This window comes from Neovison vison, chromosome 6, assembly GCF_020171115.1.
Source record: "Neovison vison isolate M4711 chromosome 6, ASM_NN_V1, whole genome shotgun sequence".
In the NCBI taxonomy this organism is placed as follows: domain Eukaryota; kingdom Metazoa; phylum Chordata; class Mammalia; order Carnivora; family Mustelidae; genus Neogale; species Neogale vison.
Window position 1 is genome coordinate 170,394,791 of NC_058096.1, and position 24,417 is coordinate 170,419,207.

The 24,417-nt window shown below is 42.5% G+C and overlaps 2 protein-coding genes across 4 annotated transcripts in view; one reads left to right on the top strand and one right to left on the bottom strand.

Moving 5' to 3' along the window:
• The first annotated feature begins 6,959 nt into the window (after positions 1–6,959).
• Positions 6,960–12,280, top strand: MKRN2OS (MKRN2 opposite strand). The gene is made up of 4 exons (XM_044255219.1): positions 6,960–7,218; positions 10,149–10,198; positions 10,993–11,155; positions 11,925–12,280. The coding sequence occupies exons 1-4, from the start codon at positions 7,001–7,003 to the stop codon at positions 12,163–12,165; spliced, it is 672 nt and encodes a 223-aa protein (XP_044111154.1). The 5' UTR covers positions 6,960–7,000; the 3' UTR covers positions 12,166–12,280.
• Positions 12,281–18,030: 5,750 nt separating this feature from the next.
• Positions 18,031–24,417, bottom strand: part of TSEN2 (tRNA splicing endonuclease subunit 2) — a 43,330-nt gene continuing 36,943 nt past the window's right edge. The window contains exons 9-13 of one of the 3 annotated variants that reach the window (XR_006385098.1): positions 23,331–23,367; positions 22,681–22,792; positions 21,475–21,564; positions 20,360–20,493; positions 18,031–19,096 (exon numbers count right to left, since the gene is read on the bottom strand). Coding sequence is in view for 1 of the 3 variants with exons in the window: in XM_044252970.1 (XP_044108905.1) it covers positions 20,434–20,493; positions 21,475–21,564; positions 22,681–22,792; positions 23,331–23,367 (299 nt within the window). In the remaining 2 variants the exon portion in view is untranslated. The other 2 variants (XR_006385099.1, XM_044252970.1) reach the window with 2 other exon arrangements.

Below are 24,417 nucleotides of genomic sequence, written 5' to 3' on the forward strand. Positions count from 1 at the left end.
AAAACAACAAAAAACCAAACTCAAAATGGATCACCAGGGACTTAAATGTAAGAGCTAACACTATAAAACTTAGAAGAAAACAAAAGCATAAATCTTCATGACCTTGGATTAGGCAGTGAAAGTCCAGATGGGACACCAAAAGCAATAAAAGAAGAAAAACAAATTTTATTTTAACAAAAACAAAATTTTGTTTCAAGTAACACTATCAGGAAAATGAAAAGACAGTATTTTATTTTTTAAAAAGGTTTTATTTGTTTATTACAGAGAGAGAGCCAGAGAGAGAGAGAGAGAGAGCACAAGCAGAGGGGAGGGGCAGAAGCTGACTTCTCACTAAGAAAGGAGCCTGAAATGGGGCTCAATTCCTGGACCCTGGGATCATGACCTGAGCTGAAGGCAAATGCTTAATCCACTGAGCCACCCAGGTGCCCCCAAAAGACAGTATTTAAAATATATAGAATGTATATCCAGAATATATAAAGAACTCTTACAACTCAAAAAAGAAAGACAAATAATGTAATTTTTAAAATGGGCACAGGGTTTGCATAAACCTTACTACAAAGAAGACATACAAATGGCCAATAGGCATGTGAAATGATGTTCAACATCATTAGTCATCATTAGCCATTGGTTGAAAAGGTACCACTTGAAAACCACTAGGATGATAAAAATAAGAAATACAGACAATAACAAGTATTGTTGGTGTGGAAAAATTGGAACCCTCATAAACTGCTGGTACGAATGCAAAATGATGCACTTTGAAAAAAAGCTTGGTAGTTTCTCAAAATGTTAAACATAGAAATACTATGTGAACAAGTCCCCTCCTAGATATTTAATCAAGGTAACTGAAAACCCATATCCACATAAAAACTTGTTCATGAATATGAAATTTGTTTATAGCAGCATTATTCATAATAGCCAAAAATCAGAAACAACATAAACAACCCATCAACTGATGAATGGATATATAAAATGTGGTCTTACACAGGGGCCCCTGGATGCCTCAGTCAGTTAAGAGCCTGACTCTTGATTTTGGCTCAGGTCATGATCTCGGGATTGTGGGACTGAGCCCCACCTTGGGCTCTGCACTCAGCCAGGAGTCTGCTTGAGATTCTCTCCTCTACCTCTCCCTCTGCCGCACCTCCCACTCATGCTCTCTTTCTCTCTCTAAAAATAAATAAATAAAGTCTTTTAAAAAATGTGGTCTGGGGGCACCTGGGTGACTCAGTGGGTTAAGCCACTGCCTTCGGTTCAGGTCATGATCTCAGGGTCCTGGGATCGAGTCCCGCATCAGGCTCTCTGCTCAGCAGGGAGCCTGTTTCCCTCTCTCTCTCTGCCTGCCTCTCAGTCTACTTATGATTTCTCTCTGTCAAATAAATAAATAAAATCTTAAAAAAATGTGGTCTGTACATACAATGTACTATTATAAAAAAAACTGATACATGCTACAACATAGACGAACTTTGAAAAGTTGATGCTAAGCAAAAGAAGTCAGACACAAAAGACCACATATTGTATGATTCCATTTATATGAAATGTGCAGAGAGACAGAGCCATAGACAGAAAGCAGACTAATGGTTGCCAGGAGCTGTGGGGAGTGGAGGATAGAGAATGACTGCACATAGGCAGGAGCTTTCTTTTTTGGGATGATGCAAATGTTCTAAACTTAGATTAGACACAAATCACTGAACTGTACACTTTAAATAGGTGAGTTTTATGATATATATATTTTATCTCCATTTTTAGAAGAATTGAGAAATACAAAGCTAGGGAAAGGGATCCAACACATAGATAATAGAATCTTGGGACACTGAAAAAACAAAATTGAACTAAAAAAGTAGAATTTCTTGAAGAAAGCTGGAACAAAGAAAACAGAAAAAATACTCAAAATTACAATTTATGGAAAATTTTCTGAAATAAAAAAGATGTGAAATACATATTTGGGGCACCTGAGTGGCTCAGTTGTTAAGCATCTGCCTTGAGCTCAGGTCATGATACCAGTGTCCTGGGATCGAGCCCCGTATCAGGTTCCCTGCTTAACGAGGAGCATGGTTCTTCCTCTCCACCTTCCTCGTGCTTGTGTTCCCTCTCCTGCTATCTCTCTATCATAAATAAATAAAATCTTTAAAAAAGGGTGTGTGTGTGCCTGGGTGGCTCAGTCAGTTAAGCATCTGCCTTTGGCTGAATCATGATCTCAGAATCCTGGGATTGAGCCCAGCATTGGGCTCCCTGCTCAGCGGGGAGTCTGCTTCTGCCTCTCCCTCTGTCCCTCGCCCTCATTTGTGTACACTCTCTCTCGCTCAAATAAATAAATAAAATCTTAAAAAAAAAATCATCTGGCCATGTTGGCAAAAAAGAACATAAGGGGGGGGGGCTTGGGTGGCTCAGTTGGTTGGGTGTCTCCCTTTGGCTCAGGTCATGGTCCTGGGATGGAGCTGCACATCCAGCTTCCTGTTCAGCAGAGAGTCTGCTTCTCCCTCTCTGTCGCCTCCCCTCTACTTGTGCAGTCTTCCTCCTCTCTCTCCCCTTCTCTCTCTCTAAAGTAAAAAAAAATAAAAATTTTTTAAAGGAACACATGATTTATGAGAGAAAGAAGATTAGTTTGTCATCAGGTTTCTGAACAGCAGTGGTTTATGCCAGAAGAAAATGGAATGACACATTAAAGAAAATGGCAGCTAAGGATTTTACATCCAGCAAAACCGAACTTCCAAGTATAAAGAACAGAGAGAAATTGTAATCAACATGCAAAAACTCAGGAAATATTCTTCCTATAAGCCCTAAGGAATCTTCTAGAGGATGAACTTCAGAAAACCATAATTACTAGAGAGAGAGGCAAAGACAAGTAGGGACATTCAATATAAGCTTGTGTGTAGAGCTTAGCCTCAGTGAGGACTGAAAATTATTATATCTACAATGCCAGATGCTCTGACAATGAAGATATAGAACAACCCTTTAAATAAAGAAGGTGAGGCAAATATATGCAAAAACAATGTTTAACTCTATTTAGTAATCATAATGGGAGGTGTGGCATTACTATTCTTACCCTAAGACTGTTGTATGTGTAAAGTGGATTAAGCAAATGACTAATTATGGAAAATTCTAATTCCATAGTCCCCTGTATCCTTGAGAATGAAAATTTTCAGTGTGGAAGAAAAGAGATGCCAATGTAGTGTAGAAGAAGATCCAGTAAAAACCCTACAGTCCTGAATTTGAATTAGAAATAGCAGTATGGGGCGCCTGGGTGGCTCAGTGGGTTAAAGCCTCTGCCTTTGGCTCAGGTCATGATCCCAGGGTTCTGGGATTGAGCCCCACATTGGGCTCTCTGCTCTGCAGGGAGCCTGCTTCCTCCTCTCTCTCTGCCTGCCTCTCTGCCTGCTTGTGATCTCTGTCTGTCAAATAAATAAATAAAAATCTTAAAAAAAAAAAAAGAAAGAAAGAAATAGCAGTATGAATTCAAGAAGTATTTTATCTTCATGGGCGTGCATGCGAGTGTGCACTTTTTAAAACCCCACTCTGTTCACTAAAAACGTGGAGGAATAACCAATCTTTAGATTAGAAATATTTAGATTAGAAATCTTTAGATTTGATCTTTAGATTTAATTTAATTTAATTTAGATTAGAAATATGGTTATTTAGAAATAACCATCTTTAGAGGGCAGAGTGTACCCTTGAAATATCATTTCCCACTGAAAGAAAGAAATTAGGCCTTCTTGGAGAAATGGCTGATTCCAGGTCTGAGTTTGGGAAAGGTCTGAGATGAACCTGGAACATCTCAATGGGCTAGATAGCAAGGAAATCATCAGTGACTAATAGGTTCATGTGAAAAGGACTGAGGGGCCAGTGGAAGAGGCCACAATGGGACAATCTATGCTTTGACAATAAAAATCACATTGGGTTGAAATCCGTTAGTATGTTCACACCCAGGATTCATTAAGTGACATTAGAGTAGAACAGATATGGGACCAACTGGGTACTTTCTGAGTACATCAGAGATGTCCTCATTATCTTGAAAAGTGAATCAAGAATTGGGCACATGTCCAATCCTTCCAGTATGCCAGTACCACTGTGTAAGTGAGTAATAGCTGAGGGGAAGTGTCTCCTCATACTATTATTGCAACTAATGTATGAAAACAACATGATGGACTTAGACTATCATCACTGTGCCACTGTCGGTGAATGAATGGATCTGTAAGCACTGAAAACAATGGGGACTACCACGAAAAAAGAGTGAAGACCAGATTTGATGTGCCTCTGCTGAGAGAACACATTAACACCCACAGTCTTGACAAGAGGATCATAACTCAGTCCAATCCAGTCTCTGGAACCAGGTGGTAACTTGAAGGGTGTACAGAAAGCACACCAGTGTTTTGAATTGAACCCCGAGGAAGCCATTAGCAACAGACCATGGGAGACCCTACAGGTTCGGCGAATTGGATGCTTCACAAATACATGATAAAAAAAAAATCAAAGGAAGGAAAAGGAACCAAAACTTAAGATACAGAACAAAAATGCTTAAATAAGACTTAACCACAGTGTCTATGGATGCACACTTGGATAATGAAACCAAAACGAAGTACAGGAACGATTACTAGAAAAGTGGGTGTGGGAGTCACTTCTGGAGGAAGACGGGGGCAGGGGGATGGACAGGGCAGGGGCCCCTGAGATGGATCGAAAAGTGCTAGCTCTTGACTTTGAGTGATACTTGCAAGGGGTTCGCAGTAAAATAATTCATTAATCTATTCATTTGTTTTGTGTTATCATCTGTATCTATGTTTTAATTTTTTTAAAATTTCTTTCTTTTTTTTATTTTTTATTTTCAGCATAACAGTATTCATTATTTTTTCACCACACCCAGTGCTCCATGCAATCCATGCCCTCTATAATATCCACCACCTGGTACCCCAACCTCCCACCCCCCGCCCCTTCAAAACCCTCAGATTGTTTTTCAGAGTCTCTATGTTTTATTTTTACCATAAGAAGATTTTTAGAAATAGAGAAAATAAGGTAAAAAGAATTTAAGATGCCTGTGTTTTAAAGAGTTTTTAAATTTATTTTTAAGTGATCTCATGACCCTATGTGGGGCTCAAACTCACAACCCTGAGATCAAGGGTCACATGCTCTCCCAACAGAGGCAGCCAGGTTCCCCAAGATGCCTGTGTTTTTTGAAAAGGAGAATGCTAGTGTACTAAAAACGTTTATCAAGGCATGATGCCTCCGTTCCTTTTCATAAGATTAAAAATTCCTCTTGGTATTGGTGTCATGAAGATGAATATATTCTCAGTTGAAAATAACTTGGGGGGCACCTAGGTGGCTCAGTCATTTAAGCATCTGCCTTTGGCTCAGGTCATAATCCCAGGGTCCTGCTCAGTGGGGAGCCTGCTTCTCCCTCTACTCCCTGCTGGTGCTCTCTCTCACTGTCTCTTTCTCTTTCTTGCTCTTGGGTGAATAAATAAAATCTTTTAAAAAAAATTTTTTAAACTAAAAAAAAAAAAAAGAAAATAACTTGGGCCACTCAAACCATCAAACAATAGTTACCTGGTTTGTATTAATAATGAACAACCTCAGACCTCGGTCATCTGAGCTGGCCATCTAGCTATAGCCTGTCTGCCCTCGCTGTAACAAGAGAAGATGGTTGAAAGGATTTCTAAGGTTTTTTCTAGTTCTGAGTCTGATGATCATTTTCATATTATTAATACTTAATATGTACTTTTCTGCATTTCAGCATACTGTAATTTATTTAAATGCATGCTGTGAAACACTTTTCCCAAGCAACTATGCCCACCATGATACCCACAGGTCTTCCCTTTACCACTGCTGTTCTCTGGAATTATAGGCATCGATAAGGACTTGGCTAAATAAAGTATGGTGAAGGGCTGCCTGACAGGCTCACTCAGTGGAACATGTAACTCTTGATCTCAGGGTTGTGAGTTTAAGCCCCAAGTTGGGTACAGACATTACTTTAAAAAAAAGTAATGGTGCAGACATTAGTTTAAAAAACAAAAGTGTGGTGCAACCAAACTATGGATTCTTATGCAGTCATCTGAAAGGACAAGCTGGACCTATAGTCCTAATTTTGTAGATAAATTTCTGAGATGAGAGAAATACACACATTTCAAAACAGGGTGCTGTTATCACAACACTGGCATTTAAAAAATTCTGTGGAAATACTCATTTACCTTACTATAGTTTTCTCAGGGAACAGGATTTGATGAGTGGAAGAATGCTATGGAGGAACAGGGGACATTACCTTTTTTTTTTTTTTTTTTTTACCTTATTTTGCAGTTTCTCAAAATTATTTTAAAATTGAAGAATCATCCAGTGCATGTAGTAAAATGTTTAGCTTGATGAATTTTCACAAACTGAATACTCAGTACAACCAGTCCCTTGATAATGAATCAGAGAAGCCGCAGGCCACAGAAACTCCCTCCTGCCGTCTCCTAGACAGTATCCCTCTCACCCCCACCTAGGGCAACCACTATCCTTATTTCTAACTGCTGTTAATTGTTTATGAGCAAGATTACTTCTACGATATAAAACATCAAAAGAAAATAGCCTCCAAGGCTATATTTATCCAACAACAAAACAACACAACCTATTCTAGGAACACAGAAATAAATGGGGGCCCTTAACTGCAAGAAGCTCACAGACTAATGGCTAATCAAATATCAGAACTGCAGGAGAAACATGAATCCGATTGTACCAGTGCAAGGGAATGCTCAAGGAAGTGAAGGAAGTTTTCACAGAAAAGTAGGGCTTTAAAGGTTAAGTAGGAGCTGCATGTTGACAAGGCTGGAAAGAAACTGTAAGTGAGCACAAATGAAAACTAGCTCTTTAAGACACCAGTTTCCAGGGAGGTCTGGTTACTGGTTAATCCTACTTGCGCTGTCAATCAGGATGACATCACTGTTGTTCAGGTTACTCAGGAGGCTTACATTTGCTAGCCAGGTAATGAGGAAAAGGAAGTCTTGGGAAACGGCGTCTGGTTGCCCAGGACAGGAAAGCCATGCAGCGTGCTGAGGCTGGAAAGGCTTTAATTAAATTCAACCACTGTAAGAAATACATCTATAGCTTCAGTGTTCCCCAATGCTGCCCCCTCTGCCAGCAGGTCATAGGCTCGAGGAAGCTGGAGGAAGCACCTATTAGCATCTCCAATCCGTTTACCAACGGGCATCAGGAAAAATGTTCATTCCTCCTCAGACCAACTCAAGGGACGTTTCTTAGGTACAGTGCTTTTTGAGTGTTATATTAAGTGATTCTGTAAACTTCTCCTTCTGTGTTGTAGTCACTAAAACTTTTTCTTTAAAGATTTATTTGAGAGAGAGAGAGAGTTCCCATGGGGGTGGAGGGGAAGGGTGGAAGGGCAGAGGGAGAAGAAAAGGAAGAGAGTATTTCTAGCAGACTCCCTGCTGAGCGGTGAGCACAGAGCCTGTTGCAGGGGTGGGGGTGGGGGGCTTTGAGATGCCATGAGACTGAGATCATGACCTGAGCCTAAACCAAAAGTTGGACACTTAACCAATCAAGCTACCCAGGTGCCCCCAGAACTTTCTTTTTCTAACTCGTACTATACGGTGTGAGGTTTGGTGGATAATCTTGCCAGTGTTTCAGCATTAAATCCTAAAATTTAGGTCTATTCATTTCATAAAGATAGATGACGTGTGTACTTTCCTAGATTGGTAAGTGCAAAGACTATATGAAGAATAAGAGAAGATCAAAACTGCTTATACACTCTTAAGAGAGGAAAATTGATAGCTTGGCACTTTTTTGGGTCATAGATTTTGTGCTAAGAGGGTAACTGGGAAAATGACCCAGCGGCTACTCTAATTAAAATAATTTCTTTACTGCAAGTTAGTATGTAATTTCTGTGACCAACAAGAACAATGTACAAAGCCTGAAGAAAAGCCATATACAGACTATTCTGCATAGAGATGAATTAAACTGAAGACCAGAGGTGGTCTGCCTCAGTTGTGGATACCACCTGACTAAGAAAGATTTCAGAAATCAAAAGGACTGTGCCTCCTTAGTGTCCCTGTGGAGTTTACAAATGGAATTAGAAGCGGCCCAAGATAAACCAGGTGTGAGAGCAGGGACACTATGGAATGACCATGGTCACGAACATCACTATGACCTAATGCCTCCTTGAAATCTACCCTCCCAACCCCCATGTGCCCTTGGCAGCGCTGGTTTGGGAGAAGACAGTTGGAGTGGTCTAGTCATTTCCCTGCTTACTAACTTCCTTAGTTGGTTTCCTTCCTGTCTTTATGTGGATGAAATGAACCAAAGTGTGCAGAGTGCTGCACTCATGCCTCTGGGAGGCTTCTGGGTGCAGAGAGAATAGTGCAGACTGTGTTGCCACGAAGCCCCCAGTTCCTATTCCCGTTCAGACCAGCTCCAGACTCTCCAGTCTCTGTTCCTCATCTACAAATGGAGGGGCCTGCCGACCCTGCAGGGTGGTGAAGTTCAGTGATAAGGCAGATAAACCTGACCCAGGCTCGAGTCACATTGTTGAGCAAATGTACTCCTTTCCATCCTATTCTTATACTCAGTTCAGAATACAACTGGCAGAACTTTCGTTTTCCCTATCTGAATCATGAAGCCCAAAATGTTTCATAAGATCCCCTCATTTGTGCTAACCTGGAGTATTAACTGGCTGGATTCCAAAAGCTTTTGAATGAAGTGATTAAAATTCAGAATTTATTTACCATAACATTGGTTCATTCAACAAATCCTTACTGAGCAGCTACGGATGTCACAGTGAAGGAGCCACAGCCGCTCTCTAGAACATGACAGACTTTCAGGTTGGCCCTTAGGAAGCATTAATTTATTCTATGGTGTGGTAGCAATACTGACAGGCCTCGCCTTGCTTGGCATGAGAAGTGAGGTGGTAATGTTGAAACAGGTTATATGCTTTGGCATCTTCCCATCTCCCCAGACTAGGATCAGCAGAAACCTAAGTAATACCTTTACCACCAGACCCTCTAAGGCCCACTTCCAAATTGTTCCTTTCCCTTTCAGCCAACTTCCAAAACCTCAGGACTGACTCCCACGATTCACCTTGAGACGATTTCACCTACTTTGTGAAAGGGAACCTGCAATAACCCAAAGGAATCACTGAGGTTCTCATCAAACTCTCAAGGCTGTCACATATGGTTGTGCAGGTTGTGGACTACACAAAGCTCCCTGGCCACTAAAGGACAGGGGGAAGGAAGGAATAGCTGGGATTTCAGCAGGAAACAGAGTGCATTGACATGCTGGGTTCATTCTCAGCCTCTGAACCCATGGGGTCTCAAAACAGAGTGGCTGCAACAAGATGACCTGAGGGATCACTCTGAAAGTGGGACCACTGTTTGTGTTCTTGATTATCTTAAAGCCTGGGACTGCTTGCTTCCATTGGGAACCTGCCTCTCATGAAGGAGCTTTATCATTTAACTATGACCTCTGATTTATTCAACATCTGTATGTGGGCAGTACTTGGCAGGCATTTTATTCTTACAACGAGATTGCTGGAGGTTTATGATATTCCCATTTTACAAATGAGGAATCTGAGATCAGAGAAAGTGGCTTTCTAATGCCCCAAGGCTAGTAAGTGATGGCCTGGGATTGTATATGAAGGTTAAATCATGGAGTCAGAGATTTAATGGAGAGTCTCAGGTCAAGAGCAATTTCAGGAAGCAAGGGCTGTCCAGGAAAAGCGAGCATGGCTGTGGGCTACAAGGACCAAAAGACGCTATTTCAGTTTTGAAGGTAGAGGTCCACGGAGATGCACTCAGGACCCTTTCCCTGCTCCGCCTGAGGAACAGGCTGTAACCTCACCTACAATGTGGAAAGAATGAGGAGCTCCTTCAACAACTGACCTGCAGGTGTGCCCCTCTGCTGGGGAGTCAAGAGCTAAGCTGACTTCACGCTCCAGCAGGGCTCGCTTTCCACACACTTTAGTGCGTGTGTGGTGGTGGCGGGGCTTTAGTAATAATAATGGGGTGGGGGGTGGTTAAAAAAAACCTTGGGGGCCAGGGCATATTTTCTACCTCAAATGTACTCTTGGCTCAACCAGTTTTGAAACAGCGCCTCCTCTCCCCTGATCACTGATGGCCAGTTCTGGCACCAGCCAAGATCAGTCTCCTACTGTCAATACCGACTCTTCCTGTTTCTTTCAGGGAGTACGATGGAAGGTCTGATCTTCACGTCGGAATAACTAACACAAATGGTGAGTGCCCTGCTCAAGGCAGGAGAAACTGACAGGTGAACAGAAACCCAGGACTGGGTGTTTGGACTCAGATTTACCCACATGAGCCATCAAATGTATGACCCATTGTCTCAGCAGAAAGTCAGTGCTGATTTAAGGAAACCAGAGAGAACCTCTGATACATAGAAAACTTCAACAAGAATATGGAGATGAGGGGCGCCTGGGTGGCTCAGTGGGTTAAGCCGCTGCCTTCGGCTCAGGTCATAATCTCAGAGTCCTGGGATTGAGTCCCGCATCGGGCTCTCTGCTCAGCAGGAAGCCTGCTTCCCTCTCTCTGCCTGCCTCTCTGTCTACTTGTGATTTCTCTCTGTCAAGTAAATAAATAAAATCTTTAAAAAAAAAAAAAAAAGAAAAAAGAATATGGAGATGATTATCCTGGCCCTATGATTGTCTCCATTTGCTGTGGCAACTTTGTGGAAGGAGGAGAGGGGGTGGAGAAAGAACTGGGTTTCCCTGAAAGAAATGAGGTGCTGAGGGCAGGAGAGGCAGAGGCTCCAACAGCCCCAATGCTCCCTGGCTCTAGGGAAGGCTCCAGCTCTGTTCGGGGGGGTGGTTGCCTCCCCAGCTTGACCTTGGGGGTGGGGAGGCAGATTCTAGAGCCTCTCATGGTCTCCTGCTCTCTGACAGCCATGAGAAAGTACAATCTGGCTAACCTCTTTGTAAAGTGACCACGGTGGCTGTGACCGTCTTCCAACCACCCCTCACAGAGGCGTGTGTTCCCTTAAGCCCCCGCGTGACCCTATTTCCTGTTGCAGGAGTAGTGTATAACTATACCACACACGGCGTCCGGCGAGATGAAGCAGGGTGGGAGGAGAGTGTAAGCATCCCGCTACTGCAGCCTGGCATGTATGGACTGATGGACCAGTGGGACAAATACCTGGAAGACTTCTCCAGCACAGGGGCCTGGCTGCCCCAGAGGTACGGTCCCCTGGAGATTCCCCATGCAGGTGTGACCCCAGCGCAGAGGACTCATAAGCTGTTTGGTTCATATTGAGCCTGTACGGAGATAGTAGTGCCTGTAACAAAGCATAAGCAGGGGTCGAATGACCTTGGATTTCCTGCAGAGGTGAGCCAGCCTACCTTTACATAACAGAATCACTGTATCTTAAGAACCGAAAGGACTACAACACAGTACTCCCATTATTTGATTAGAATTTTTACATACTTAACATTTAGTATGTACAGCAAAAGCCACATTATAGTCCCTTAAAAATTTTTTTAAATGTTTAAAACGTAAAAAATACCTAGCAGCCCTTTTTTTGATTTAGCAATTTGAAATTTCTCAATTTCTTGCTCCCTCAATACTTTAGGTATATATCATACTTGTGGACCTAATTGGTTTGAAGCTTCCCTTAAAATAAGTGTAGATGCTGAGATACCCTAAAACTTAGAAATGGAACTCTATTTCTAAAATGTCAGTTCCCCAAGTTCCTGTGCAACTCAAGTCAGCACTTGGACCATCTAGGCGCATCCATGCCTATCTTGCTGAAGTTGCAAGCAGAAATAGCCCAAGCGGCCAAGCATCGTTCAGATCTACACTCTGGGAGCTCAGTCGTCCAGGGGACCAGCAGACCCAGTGTGCGGAGGGCCCAATTTCAATCCTGCAAGTCCCTTGGCGGCTTCACAGCCTGTGTCTGAGCCACTTTGAAACCTCAGCCTTCTCTTCTCACTGTCCTTGTTTTCTAAGGTATGAAGAAGACCGTCACAACTGCTACAGTTACACCCTCACATTCATTAACTGTATTCTGACCACAGAAGGCAAGGAGCAACTGGGCAAAGAAGAGTTCACAGAGAAGTATGTGGTCCCAAGGACAAGGAAGGCTTCCAAGTACATCACACTCTACCGGGCGATAGAGGAGCATGGCTTCTATGTGACCGACCATCCTGATGAGGAGACAAGTCCTCCGGAGGGGAGCGGCTCGTGCTGAGTGTGCTAAGAGCAGAGGGACAGCACAGTTAGACGGTTTGAGGGATTTCTACATGTGTTCAACTGTGGTTAATAACAAGGTGTTATGGCTTTCTTTGTAGCACATTTCTACTTACTGCATTGTGTTTATGAGATTAATAAAAATTGCTATGTTTTGCTAAAGTTTTAAAAATTGTATGCAATACAAGTAAATTTTTTTAAAAAAAATTTATTTGACAGAGAGAGACACAGGGAGAGAGGGAACACAAGCAGGGGGAGTGGGAGGGGGAGAAGCAGACTTCCTACTGAGCAGGGAGCTCGATGCGGGACTCGATCCCAGGACTCTAGGGTCACGACCTGAGCCAAAGGCAGACACCTAACTGACTGAGCCCCCCAGGCACCCCTCATTACAAGTAAATTATTCTCATAATTGTTCTATATTTAAACTGAGGTTCCATGTTACAGCATAAAGTGGCAGCATCTTTTATTCACAGGACAACAAAAGCTATTTTTTTAATTAAAGCTGAACAAATTCATTTTTCCATGTGAACCCAGAAAGTGGGGATTTGTAGAAAGGTGAGTGAGACACAAATTTATGAAATAAATTCTCCCGTTTTTATTCAAAAAGTGCATGATAACCTTTTGACAGTAATAGTGAAAGAAAGAGAGCAGGAAAACAAGCAAGTAAGGGTTTCTGAATCTAAGTTAGGAAATGGGCTCCACTTCTCAATGAGTGTTTTTTTTAAAGATTTTATTCATTTATTTGACAGAGAGAGATTACAAGTAGGCAGAGAGGCAGGCAGAGAGAGAGAGGAGGAAGCAGGCTCCCTGCTGAGCAGAGAGCCCGATGCGGGACTCGATCCCAGGACCCTGAGATCATGACCTGAGCCGAAGGCAGTGGCTTAACCCACTGAGCCACCCAGGCGCCCCTCTCAATGAGTCTTTATGAGACTATATGCAAAGTGGATGGCAACTCACTCAGTCAGTCTGTTTCTCTCTCATATTCCTTGACCTGACATGAGAAGATTGGGGTGTTGAGCTGACCAAGGCAAGTACATCCCCTGTCTTATTTTAAACTTTATTTATTTGAAGTCATCTCTACACCAACATGGGGCTTGAACTCACAACCCTGTGATCAAGAGTTGCGTGTGCTTCTGACTGAGCCAGCCAGGTGCCCCTCCTCTGTCTACTTTACGTATGGAATTCAGGGGGCACCTGTGTGGCTCGGTTTTTAAACATCTGTCTTTGGCTCAGTCGTGATCCTAGAGTTCTGGGATTGAGCCCTGCATCAGGCTCCCTGCTCAGCAGGAAGCCTGCTTCTCCCTCTTCCGCTTCCCCAGCTTGTGTTCCATCTCTTACTGTCAAATAAATAAATGAAATCTTAAAAATAAGTAAGTACAGAATTCAGGAAGAACACAATGAAAGGTCAACTTCTTTCTTTAATACCTTCAGGGGGAAGAAGGGGATAACTGGGATGAGGAATTATAAAGAAGTGAGGTGATTTTTTAACAACCACATCAGAATTCATATACCCGGGGCGCCTGGGTGGCTCAGTGGGTTGAGGCCTCTGCCTTCAGCTCGGTTCATGATCCCAGGGTCCTGGGATCGAGCCCCGCATCGGGCTCTCTGCTCAGCGGGGAGCCTGCTTCCTCCTCTCTCTGCCTACTTGTGACCTCTATCTGTCAAATGGATAAATAAATAAATCTTAAAAAAAAAAAAAAAAAGAATTCCTACCCCCAAATGATTATTGAACTTTAAATAGCCAAGGAGAAAACATTTCATTGTTCCTCTCTGGAAACTGCTTCCAGAATTCAGTTTGTTTTTGACCAAATGTGATTTACCACCACAGCTAATCTCCCCAGCTACGGCACCAAATAAAGATGTCTACTTTCTAAAAACCAAATCCATCTTCACAGAACCAATAATTTACTCATAATAAAGATATTTAGAAAACTTGCTACAGATCTTTAAGGCCTGTTTCCAAAGAGGCATTGGGTAAAGTTTCAGCACTTGGTAACTTCAGTGGGGGAAAAAAGGCTTAGTACACTACTTCCATCTATAGGTTCAGGTACTTTTAAGAAAAACAAAACCTCCCACCCAGAATATGATGCCACTTTAAACAGAATCATGCTTACTATTCTGTGGTGTTCAAGAAGTCACAAAGACTTCAACTGGGTAAAAATGAAAAAAGTGTTGAGTTTGGGAAATATTCCAATTTGTCCCTATTCTCTTAGCACACTGTTTTAGGACTCTACTTCCCCGGTCTAGCGGTTTCCCAATTCTTGATAATCAGAGCAGCTGCACTTAATGGGTATCATTAAGGATTCCACACCTGAGTAAATTTCTTCCTCTTTCTTCCCTTTTGATCCTTAAGACCATCTTGTGAGGTAGGTACTAACAATATGCCTCTTTTACAGATGAAAAGGGAAACTGAAGAAATGACTTGCCCAAAGTCACATAGTGGGAAAACCAGAGATCAGACCTAGGTATGACTGCAAAGGCACTTAACTCCCTGGGTCACCCGGCAATCTGAAAGCAGCCAGTGGTATCTGGGATTTGTGGCAACTGGGTCACAGATTTGCCAACATTAGAGAAGATAAAGGAGAAAATAAAGATTTTGCTTTGACATTCAAATATGGAAAGGAAATAAATGTCGCAAAACAATTCAGATAAAATAAGAATGGTTAATGCTAGAAATACCAAGTTCATGCTTTCTCTTACGCTTCACTTGATTTTCAAACAAAGCTTTCAGGGTCCCCAACGCCTGTTTTAGGGACTATTCTCCAACCTGGGGGTGACCATAGCAGTAGTCACCCTATTTCTTTTTTCACTTCAGGAGGCCACAAATTCCCTCTCATACAAATCAGAGCCCGACCCTATAAGCTTTACCCCTAACAAAGGAAATTCAGCATTGAAATAACACCAATAGATGGCAATGTTGCTTAGTTTTGCAGAATTATTACCTGAGACTCCTTCCATTAAGTTTCTTTTATCATAACAGTTAAATGCTAACAGAAGTACAAGGCAATTCAGCATCGGCACCAACTCCGCTTCCCAGAGGAGTTCTCGCTGGCACTCCCAACAACGTGCCTCTGCATCTCAGCACCCTTGTCCTGTGCTGCCCTGGGGCACACACCTAGTCCCCACCAACGCCATGCAATGGCCGCAGTGGCCAATTGCTGGGCTCCTTTTCACAGCAATGTCGTAAAGTTGGCCTCAGTTGTTCCTCATCTGAAAGTCTAAATTGATCCACCCAAAGATTTGGCATCTTCCCAAAGCCTTTGGAGCATTGATGAATTACTCCTACCACCAGGAAAACCCAATAAATAGTATTTAAACAAAACCCACACTCACACAATAGCTGTGTCTGGCTTCCTTGGTGCAGGAGGTGCTTCCTACCACTTTTGCCATCACCAGAGCTATCTTCACTACTTTCCCTCAAACTACTTTTCTGTCACCTACCAGGGCATAAAAATTGGCTACGCATCTCCTAGAGAAAACAATTATGGCCGAGCTTACATTTTCGGTTCCTCTGAAAGGGAAAAAAGTATACCCGAGACGTGCCAGACCCTTTCACTGGTCATTTCATCTAGTTTGCAAAACACACTCAGCAGATAGTAATTATCCCCGTTTCACAGGTGAGCAGACTAAGGTTCAGAGGCAAGGCTCTCAAGGTCACCACTGTTTCCCTAATGTAGACATGGAATTTAGACCCAGGTTTTTCTGATTCCAGTTTATCAGAACGTGCCATTTAAAAGTTGGGAAAAAGAGAGGCACCTGGCTCAGTCAGTTAAGCAATCTGACTCTTGATTTTGGCTCAGGTCATGACCGCAGAATTGTGGGATCGAGCCCCGTGTTGGGCTCTGTACTCAGCATGGAGTTTATTTGAGATTCTCTCTCAACCACCCCCACCACCCTCTCTTAAATAAATAAATAAATCTTAAAAAAATAATAAAAGTTAGGAGGAAGAATTTCTACCTACGTAATATTATTTCTGAAGATGTAAAGATTCTAAAAAAAAATCAAATTTTTGCAACCTTTCACTTAAAAAAATAGTGAAAAAAATACCTCTAAGTTTAAGAGTTTCAGATGTGTTTTCATCTTATGTATTCTTAAGGCATCCCTGGATTTCACAAAATAGCAGACTAAGCTTTTTCAGCTTAGATACAAGAAAACAAAGATTTGAGATAAATCGAGGGGTTTACTTCTATTTCTTGAAAATTTATTTATTTTAGAGAGAGACACACAGTGATAGCAAGAGTGGGGAGAGGGGCAGAGGGAAACTCAAGCAGACTCCCTGCTGATTGCAGAGCCTGACAAGGGCTGGACCCCACGACCCATGAGATCACAACCTGAACTGAAATGAAAAGCTGGCAGCTTAACGGACTGAGGCACCCAAATTGAGGGGTATCTCTCAATTTTAGAAATGGACCTCAGGTAGTTTTAAGGAAGTTAACATTCATGGTTTAATTATTGGAGTCTGTAATCAGATTTTTAAAAACTCAACTGTTAGTACAATCATAAATGGAAGGTGAATGTGAGAAGACACCTCATTTCTTTTTAACCCATGTACTCCCCGACAAAGAGAAAACTAAGTTAAAAATCACATTTAAGTAAATAGTAACTTAAAAAACAACAAAATGCCTTAACAATAAGGAGGGAAAAGGACAAAATTTTATTCCGTAAATAACAGTGACTTTTCAGACTTGCAGACTATGTTCAAAAAGGAAGAGAAACCTAACTAACCCCACCCTGGTAAACCTGCCTAAAACTATGCCCCATTCTTGCTGGTTTAATCCCTGCCAAGTGTAATGTTATCAACTAACCACCTTCTAGAACTCAATCTCCTTACAGGAGAACTTAGGCCAGCAGAGCCACAGACTTTACTATTTCACTTCGGTTTGGGAATGAAGTCAGAAAATGTCAGTCTCTAAAATGGAAGCTAAGAGAATCATCGTAAAATAATCAACTACTCAAATAACTGCTTTAACAGATGGTAGGTATAGTGGTTCTTACAAGAGTGCTTCCTGTCCACCCCCAACCCCCCACCAAACGAATCCGCATGGCTGGAAGCAACTGAAAGTCATCTGTGCTGTATTTCTGATTTCACATGTTTTTCTAAGCCGGTGTCACTTCTGCTGTGGAGATCTTGTAAAGGCACTAAACCCAGGACCGAGAGCTCTCGGGTCAAGTCCTCCACTTGCACTTGGTGGTGGTGGTGTGTGATGGTCACATCTCTGAGGCTCAAAACTTTCGTCCTAGGGCAGAAACTCAAAAGTCTGTTGTGGGAGAAGCATGAATACAGGTGTCTGCCCCATCTTAACCTCTACTATTTATTTGTTATAATAATATATACTTTTTTGCTATAATAATTTTTCCAAAAAAAATGGTATTCCATATTGGCTACCCCCACCCCCTGACCCCAAAATGAGTCTGAGTCTGCAGAAAAATCACTCAACTAGTGCCTGAAGCACACAGCATGAGCTAGTCTTAGCTGACCACCCAATGCTTGTGCTGTTTGGATGGTGGCGTATGGTCACATCATTTCCCCCGCTTTATTGAGTAAAAATGTCTCTTATGGAAATGGAAAAGCTCATGAAGAAAATAAGTGTTTTGGGTACCTGGGTGACTCAGTTGGTTAAGTGTTAAGTGTCTGCCTTTGGCTCGGGTCATGATCCCAGGTTCTTGGGATCGAGTCCCATATTGGGCTCTCTGCTTCTCCCTCTCCCACTCCCCTTGGTTGTGCTCTTTCTCTCTGTCAAATAAATAAATAAAAATCTTAAAAAAAAAAGAAAGAAAGAAAGTAGGTGAGTTTTAAAGGCCTAGGAAATCCCCTTAGAAGAAAAAAAAGTGATAATATATTGAGAAAGGTGATCATATAAAAGAATCCTGGCCAAACATGTGTTCCCCCTTTATTTGTGTATGGTTTTTTGCACTGGGTGACAAAACAGAACTTGGGAAAAGTGTTGGTTCCACAAAGTTTGATGGTGCTCTTGAGTGTGGCATGCTACTTTTATAAAGCCAGTGAAATCCTTGTATGGAGGGTGCACAACTGGTCAGCGCAATGCCCCTAAGCACATGTTGCTACAGTGGGCAGCTTAGATGCCTTGGGAGGGCTGGAAAGTGCTGGAGCAGAGGGAGGATTTGGTGAATTCGTTTTGAAGCAAGCCTGGAAGGTTCATGATTTAAGAGCCACATAAACACATTTTGAAGAGAGCAGGTGAAGCAACTTTCGTTTTCAGTGAGGCAGCAGCATCTCCCCCAGTGAACCACGGCCATGCCTGAAGGTGGTTTTATCACAGAACAAATTTCCAATCTTGCTCAACCTGAGCTTTTTAAAAAGAAAACACACGCCATCTGTTACATTTATTTCAGAAGGTGAGAAAAAAGTTCCAGGACATAATGCATCTACAGATAAGCTAATCCTACTCTTTTGGCTGGTAACTGTGAAGCTCATGTAAACCAAAACCTTTGCGGTATATCATTCCAGAACCCCAGGGCTCCCGGGGAATGCTGAAGAGCGCACGGGCTGCTACATGACATTCACACTGTGGACCTGAAGAAGGAAAATCTTTCCTAAGAGGCTGGTCTAAAGATGACGCTTTTGAACATTCTTCTAGAGCCTTCAGTTAGAAATAATACCTGTGTAGTCTTGTGGCTTTTCTGCATCTTTAATGGGGCCATTACATGAAGGGAGTCCCCACAACCTTGAAGGCACATTAGCTGATGATAAGATACATGACGTGGAGTGCTCACAGGACAGGATTTTGATGAAGGATTCATGGTAGAGTTTTTACCAGAAAGGCACATGATAGACTGATCAGGCTTGGAGAGAAACATCACCACCAATGACAGATGAAACAGGGAAAAAAATGGCTCCAGAAATTTTGCTGACCCTCAGGGTTTTGAGAGGGTGCTGCTTCAAAGCCAAGTCTTTTACTTTGCTAAGGAGCCTAGAGAAAGCAAAGCGGGTAGTAAAAATATTGAAGTATTAGTATCACTAATGAAGAGCAAAAGGACTTACTACTAAGAGACTCTTTCAAAGTGATGATCATTATTGGTCTGAGGCAGGGGAAAAAGTGGACAACCTCCTTCATTTGAATGCCAAATCTTTAAAATGGAGGCCATGCAGATACAATGATTCTCGGGTGAGGGAGCAGGATCCTGCTGTGAACAGAAGCACCGTGTTAATACACACAGCTACAAGCAGCATCTCAGGCTGCTGGCAAAGGAATGCACACAGATTCCCATCTTAGTCATCTCTCAGCTTCCAGCTCGTACCATCCACTTCTGGGATATTAAGTACCAAGAAGTAGACTGTCTGCCAGTGTCTTGAATTTGGACAATGGACGAATCTGACATTTGTTTCCCTCACACCAATACTGTCCTCTCCCCTGCTCGTCTGCCCCTCCACCCCCGCCGCCACCCTGCAAACCTTCAATGGTACGCAAGCGATCTGAAAAAGGCTTGGTTTATTGTGTTTTACCAAATGCTAACTGCATTCATTATGTAACTCCATACATTATTTCACTACATTTTAAAAATTTTATAACAAGTTCACTGAAGCACGATGCAATTTTTCTCTAATACTGTATAATACTGTTGTGTACTACACACAAGCATGTCCATCAGTGAGTTTGTGGAGAGCTAAAGATTAGGTTTTAAAGGCTTTACGATATGAAAATCCTTGACAGTTATTAAACGGATTTTTAAGCGTTTGAGTAATTGGTTCAGGTTCTTAGATAAGGTGAGATACACATTATTTGTTCCCTTTAACATAACAGAATACAGAGCCTTACAATCCCCAAATCTCCTTTCCGGCACTCTCTTAGGAACGGCCTGGAGGTGAGTTATAAGAGACGCACGTGTACAAGTGTTTGGGAAACTGTACTATGCCACATAAATGTAAACTACTGTCATTTTCAAGTAAAATCAGAGAGTAAGAGAATTTCCCTGCTGCCGGAAGAGTCCTCTTGGGACTCATCTAGTCACACCTGCTTACTGAATGGATGAGGACCCCGGCCCACAGACAAGCAGCTCAGCATCAGGCGGGAGTCAGTTACTGACCCAAGGGCAGAATCTGAGGCCAGCACGGGGCTCTTTTTTCTCCCCTGTGTAATCTTATCTTGTAAAATACTAACTGCTTCTTGGTGCTGGGACTGCTATGCCCTTTAAAACTTTTCAATTATCAGGCGATTATAATAAGAGGACTCTACCTCACACTGAACTTGGCTTACTGTAGGAGACTCAATAGCATTTGTTGATAAAGCAGAATTCTGAGGTTGAACTGTTAAAGTTCATCTTGGTCACTCCTCTCTCGTGAAGAAACCCAACGACTTAGAATCACCTCCTGTAACCAATGAAAATAAAAAGGTGACTAAAAATTTCAAGAACAGAAATGAAAGAACATGCTAGGCATGTGGGATCACAGCAACATTTCACAAAGAACCGTCTATAGAATGATGATATCCACTCCCATTCCTTGTCCCTGAAACACCTGGGGCTAAGGGGAAGGCAGCAATACACACCTTCCATGCAAATACCATCTACCGTAATCACACCAAGATTTTAAAAGCTAAACTTGTGTTGGCAGTGGTATTCCATTAGCACATTGCAGGAACAGGAGTGCCAGTATGAAAGCGAGCCTTTACCATTAGAACCAGCTCTGAGACTGTGCTGGTATATCCAGGCCAGCACTGAGAAGGGAGTAGTGGGCTGGGCTGGCACATGAAGAACAGCTAACCTAGGGGGTACGAGCAGGGAAAACTGCTCAGATGAGACATGGGCACCGGGGAGGCTGGCTGGCAAGGCTGCAGCAGGACAGAGCAGTGCGAACAAGAAAGGGTGCAAGGTGACAGACAAAGAAAACTGACAATATGCTGGATGTGGGGGAGCAGTCACAGGCAGGGCGAGGGGCAGAAATAGTCACTAATACTGGGTAACAGGACGGCCGCCGTGGCGGAGAACACCTGCCAGGAGACTCAGAAGCCAGACAAGAAGTTCAAGTTGGGGAGTGAGTTAGCAGCACCACTTTAGTTTCTGGGACCGAGACCTGGGGGAGGTCCGGCCAGGAGGTCCCAGGCCGTCTGTAAAAGCAGCATCAGCTGGATGGTGGGGAATAATGGAAGCCAAATGACACAGCAGATAAAGTGGCAGCAGGAATTACGAAGGAGTGAGAGTGGGCTCAGCAAGGAGAGGGCCTCTGCGGGGGCTTCCTGTTACCAAGAAATGATGGTTTTCATTTTTTTTCTTGGGACCACATGTTCCAGAGGACACAATATGATGGACAAAATCTTTGGGATGCCATGAGTCTGTCTCTGAATTTACCTACCTGAACTTTAATTTGTTTCATACATTCTGGGGACTCCATCTCTTTGTCAGTCATGGTAGAGGGTTTAATCAAATAGCACAGCATCAGTTCCTATTGAGAGATGAAGAAAATGTCCACATTCCACACAATAACAACATAAATTTCGGTGCAGGAAATGCAGGCAGGCTCCATTCCCTCCCATCATGCGCTCTTGGAAACTCACAAAGCACACTGATTACCTCCTAGGAACATGACTGGGCCTGAGAGCTAGACTAAGGACCTGCCATTTAGTCATTGTTGACATGGCAAGAGAATGCAAATAAAGCAAATATATGGGTTATAAACCCAGTATTTAAAATATTAAATATATGCAACAAGTCCCATAAAGTGGGTCTAAAAGTACTAAAAGCAGTATAGACTCCCTATTTCTAACAGACAATATTGCTTTTTATAGGCCATGCATAATAAGCAACTTAACCTGGACTCAAGATTGTTTCCACCTGGCCTCTGCTAGACCTTCTGGTCTCCCCTGCCACCACGCCTCCAAGAGCACTGGGACACAGCCAGAGGGGGTTCACAATCTGTGTTCAGTTAGCAAACTTTTGGATGACAGAGAACACACAAAGCTTTCATCCTTAGTAGTTCTGGTGTAAGGTGAAATTTCCCGCCTATCTTGATGGCAGCAGAATCCAGCTGAACACAAGCCAGGCAGTCGGATGACTGGGGGTTTAAATCCCAATTCTGCATATAAGCTGTGTGATCTTGGCTTTGTCACTCAGGATCTGATTCTGATTGATTCCTCACCCTTAGGGATGAGGATAACAACATGGTGGTGAGAAAACACGTACAGTGTTCAGCCATAAATATTAATATTCTTCCTTTCTTTTCAAGAGATCTGCTAGCTCTGAAAAGAAATTTACCAATGTTTTGACTCCCTTGTGAATGTGTGTGAGTGACTGTTGAGCATGTGCTGACAGCACCTCTGGGGAGGAAGGCAAGGCCCACCTACATCAATCACTACAGGAAACTCTGAAGCTCAATTCTTGGAGCTCAGCATGAGTGGGTGATGATAGGGAAAGTGAGAGGAGGTCAGCAGAATTCTAGCCCCTTCTCACTGGCAGGTGTGAAGTTCCTACAGATGACTTCTATGATTCTATTACATTTAATAAAAAAAAAAAAATCCAACCATTTTAAGGGACACATGAATGTGAAAGCTGATGTTGTTACCTTGGAGACATTAACCGAAACTCTGCTCAAGGCAGCCAGTGACCTCCAACTGAAAGGTCTGCGAAGAGAGCCCTCAAAATTGTCATCGACCAATTCAATAATGACAGAGTAACTGGAAGACACAGAAGGTGTTATAAAAATAAACAGCATGAAATCAACCTCTTTAAATGAATAATGCTTATTCTACCAAGTACAAAGATACAGAAAATAAAACATACATCATCTAATCCTAAATGTCCTTGCAAGTTACTGGGAAAAGTATTAATGAAAACGTTTGCTTTACATTAAAAACTTTCAGGCTCATCTCAACACTGACAAGGAGAGAACAGAAATGTTGCTTCCAATAAGAAAGCCATGAATTCACTTAACTGTTTAGATATTAACACTCACTGATATTAAGACGAACAATTACTGCAATAGATTAACTAAAAGTGTAACACTACATACAACACATTTGTCATAACCTATTCATTATTTTACATATAGTACAACAATGTTAGTGTATAAGGCACAGATTTAGAGCATCTATTCCTAATAGGTCAAGAGAAACACGACTGTAATAGTTTCTGTGGCACTGAAAATTACACTGGAAGACAGAAATTTCCTCCTGTTCCTTTAAACGATAAACTTATTTAAAAATCACTCCAAACCTTGCGTGGTAAAATGGAGGGCCTTTTCGATACAACACTGCAAAGAAAAAGAAAGAAAATGTATAACCACTTGAAATCAAAATTTTATTAGTGGCATTTTCTCTTCTCTAAAGAGACATAAATACCCAATTATCTGTATATGGGTAATCTGCAATATGCCCTGCGGTCTATTTTTAAAACCCAAACTGTTTTCTTCCCCTGGAACAAAAAGCAATTAGTAAAGCGAATCTGTGGCCAGGATCCTAACAAATTTATCTCACCCTCACCTCACAAATGAAATCCAAATTCAAATACAAGTGATTTTGGTCTTGCCTCTTGTCTTATACTCTTCCAGAGTGAGAATGTGAAATGATGTTAAACATGCTAAGTACAGGGGCGCCTGGGTGGCTCAGTGGGTTAAAGCCTCTGCCTTTGGCTCAGGTCATGATCCCAGGGTCCTGGGATCGGACCCCCCCCCCCCATTGGGCTCTCTGCTCAGCAGGGAGCCTGCTTCCTCCTCTCTGCCTGCCTCTGATCTCTGTCTGTCAAATAAATAAATAAAATCTTAAAAAAAAATGCGAAGTACATATAATGTTGACCAATATCTTGTTATTAATTTCAAATCAAAGTAATTCAAAGTGGGGCGCCTGGGTGGCTCAGTGGGTTAAAGCCTCTGCCTTTTCGACTCAGGTCATGATCCCAGGATCCTGGGATCGAGCCCCATGTCGGGCTCTCTGCTCTGCAGGGAGCCTGCTTCCTCCCCTCTCTCTCTCTGCCTGCCTCTCTGCCTACTTGTGATTTCTCTCCCTCTGTCAAATAAATAAAATCTTTAAAAAAAAAAAAAAAAGGTAATTCAAAGTGTCTGAGTTACTCCAGCCAGGTACAAGCTGGCTGGAGTTTTGGTGCTAGAAATGAGTAAGAATCATCACTACTTTTTAAGAAATTCAGTCAGGTGGGGAAAACAGTCACGTCATCACACAGGCCATTTGGAGATGAGTCTGCCCTACTAAGTCAATCTGTGGAGGTCGAAAGCCAGTGCCCACAAGAGCCTGGGGCAAGGACTCTGACCTGGAGAATCTTGAACTGCATAGGGAACCCTTCAGAGGCA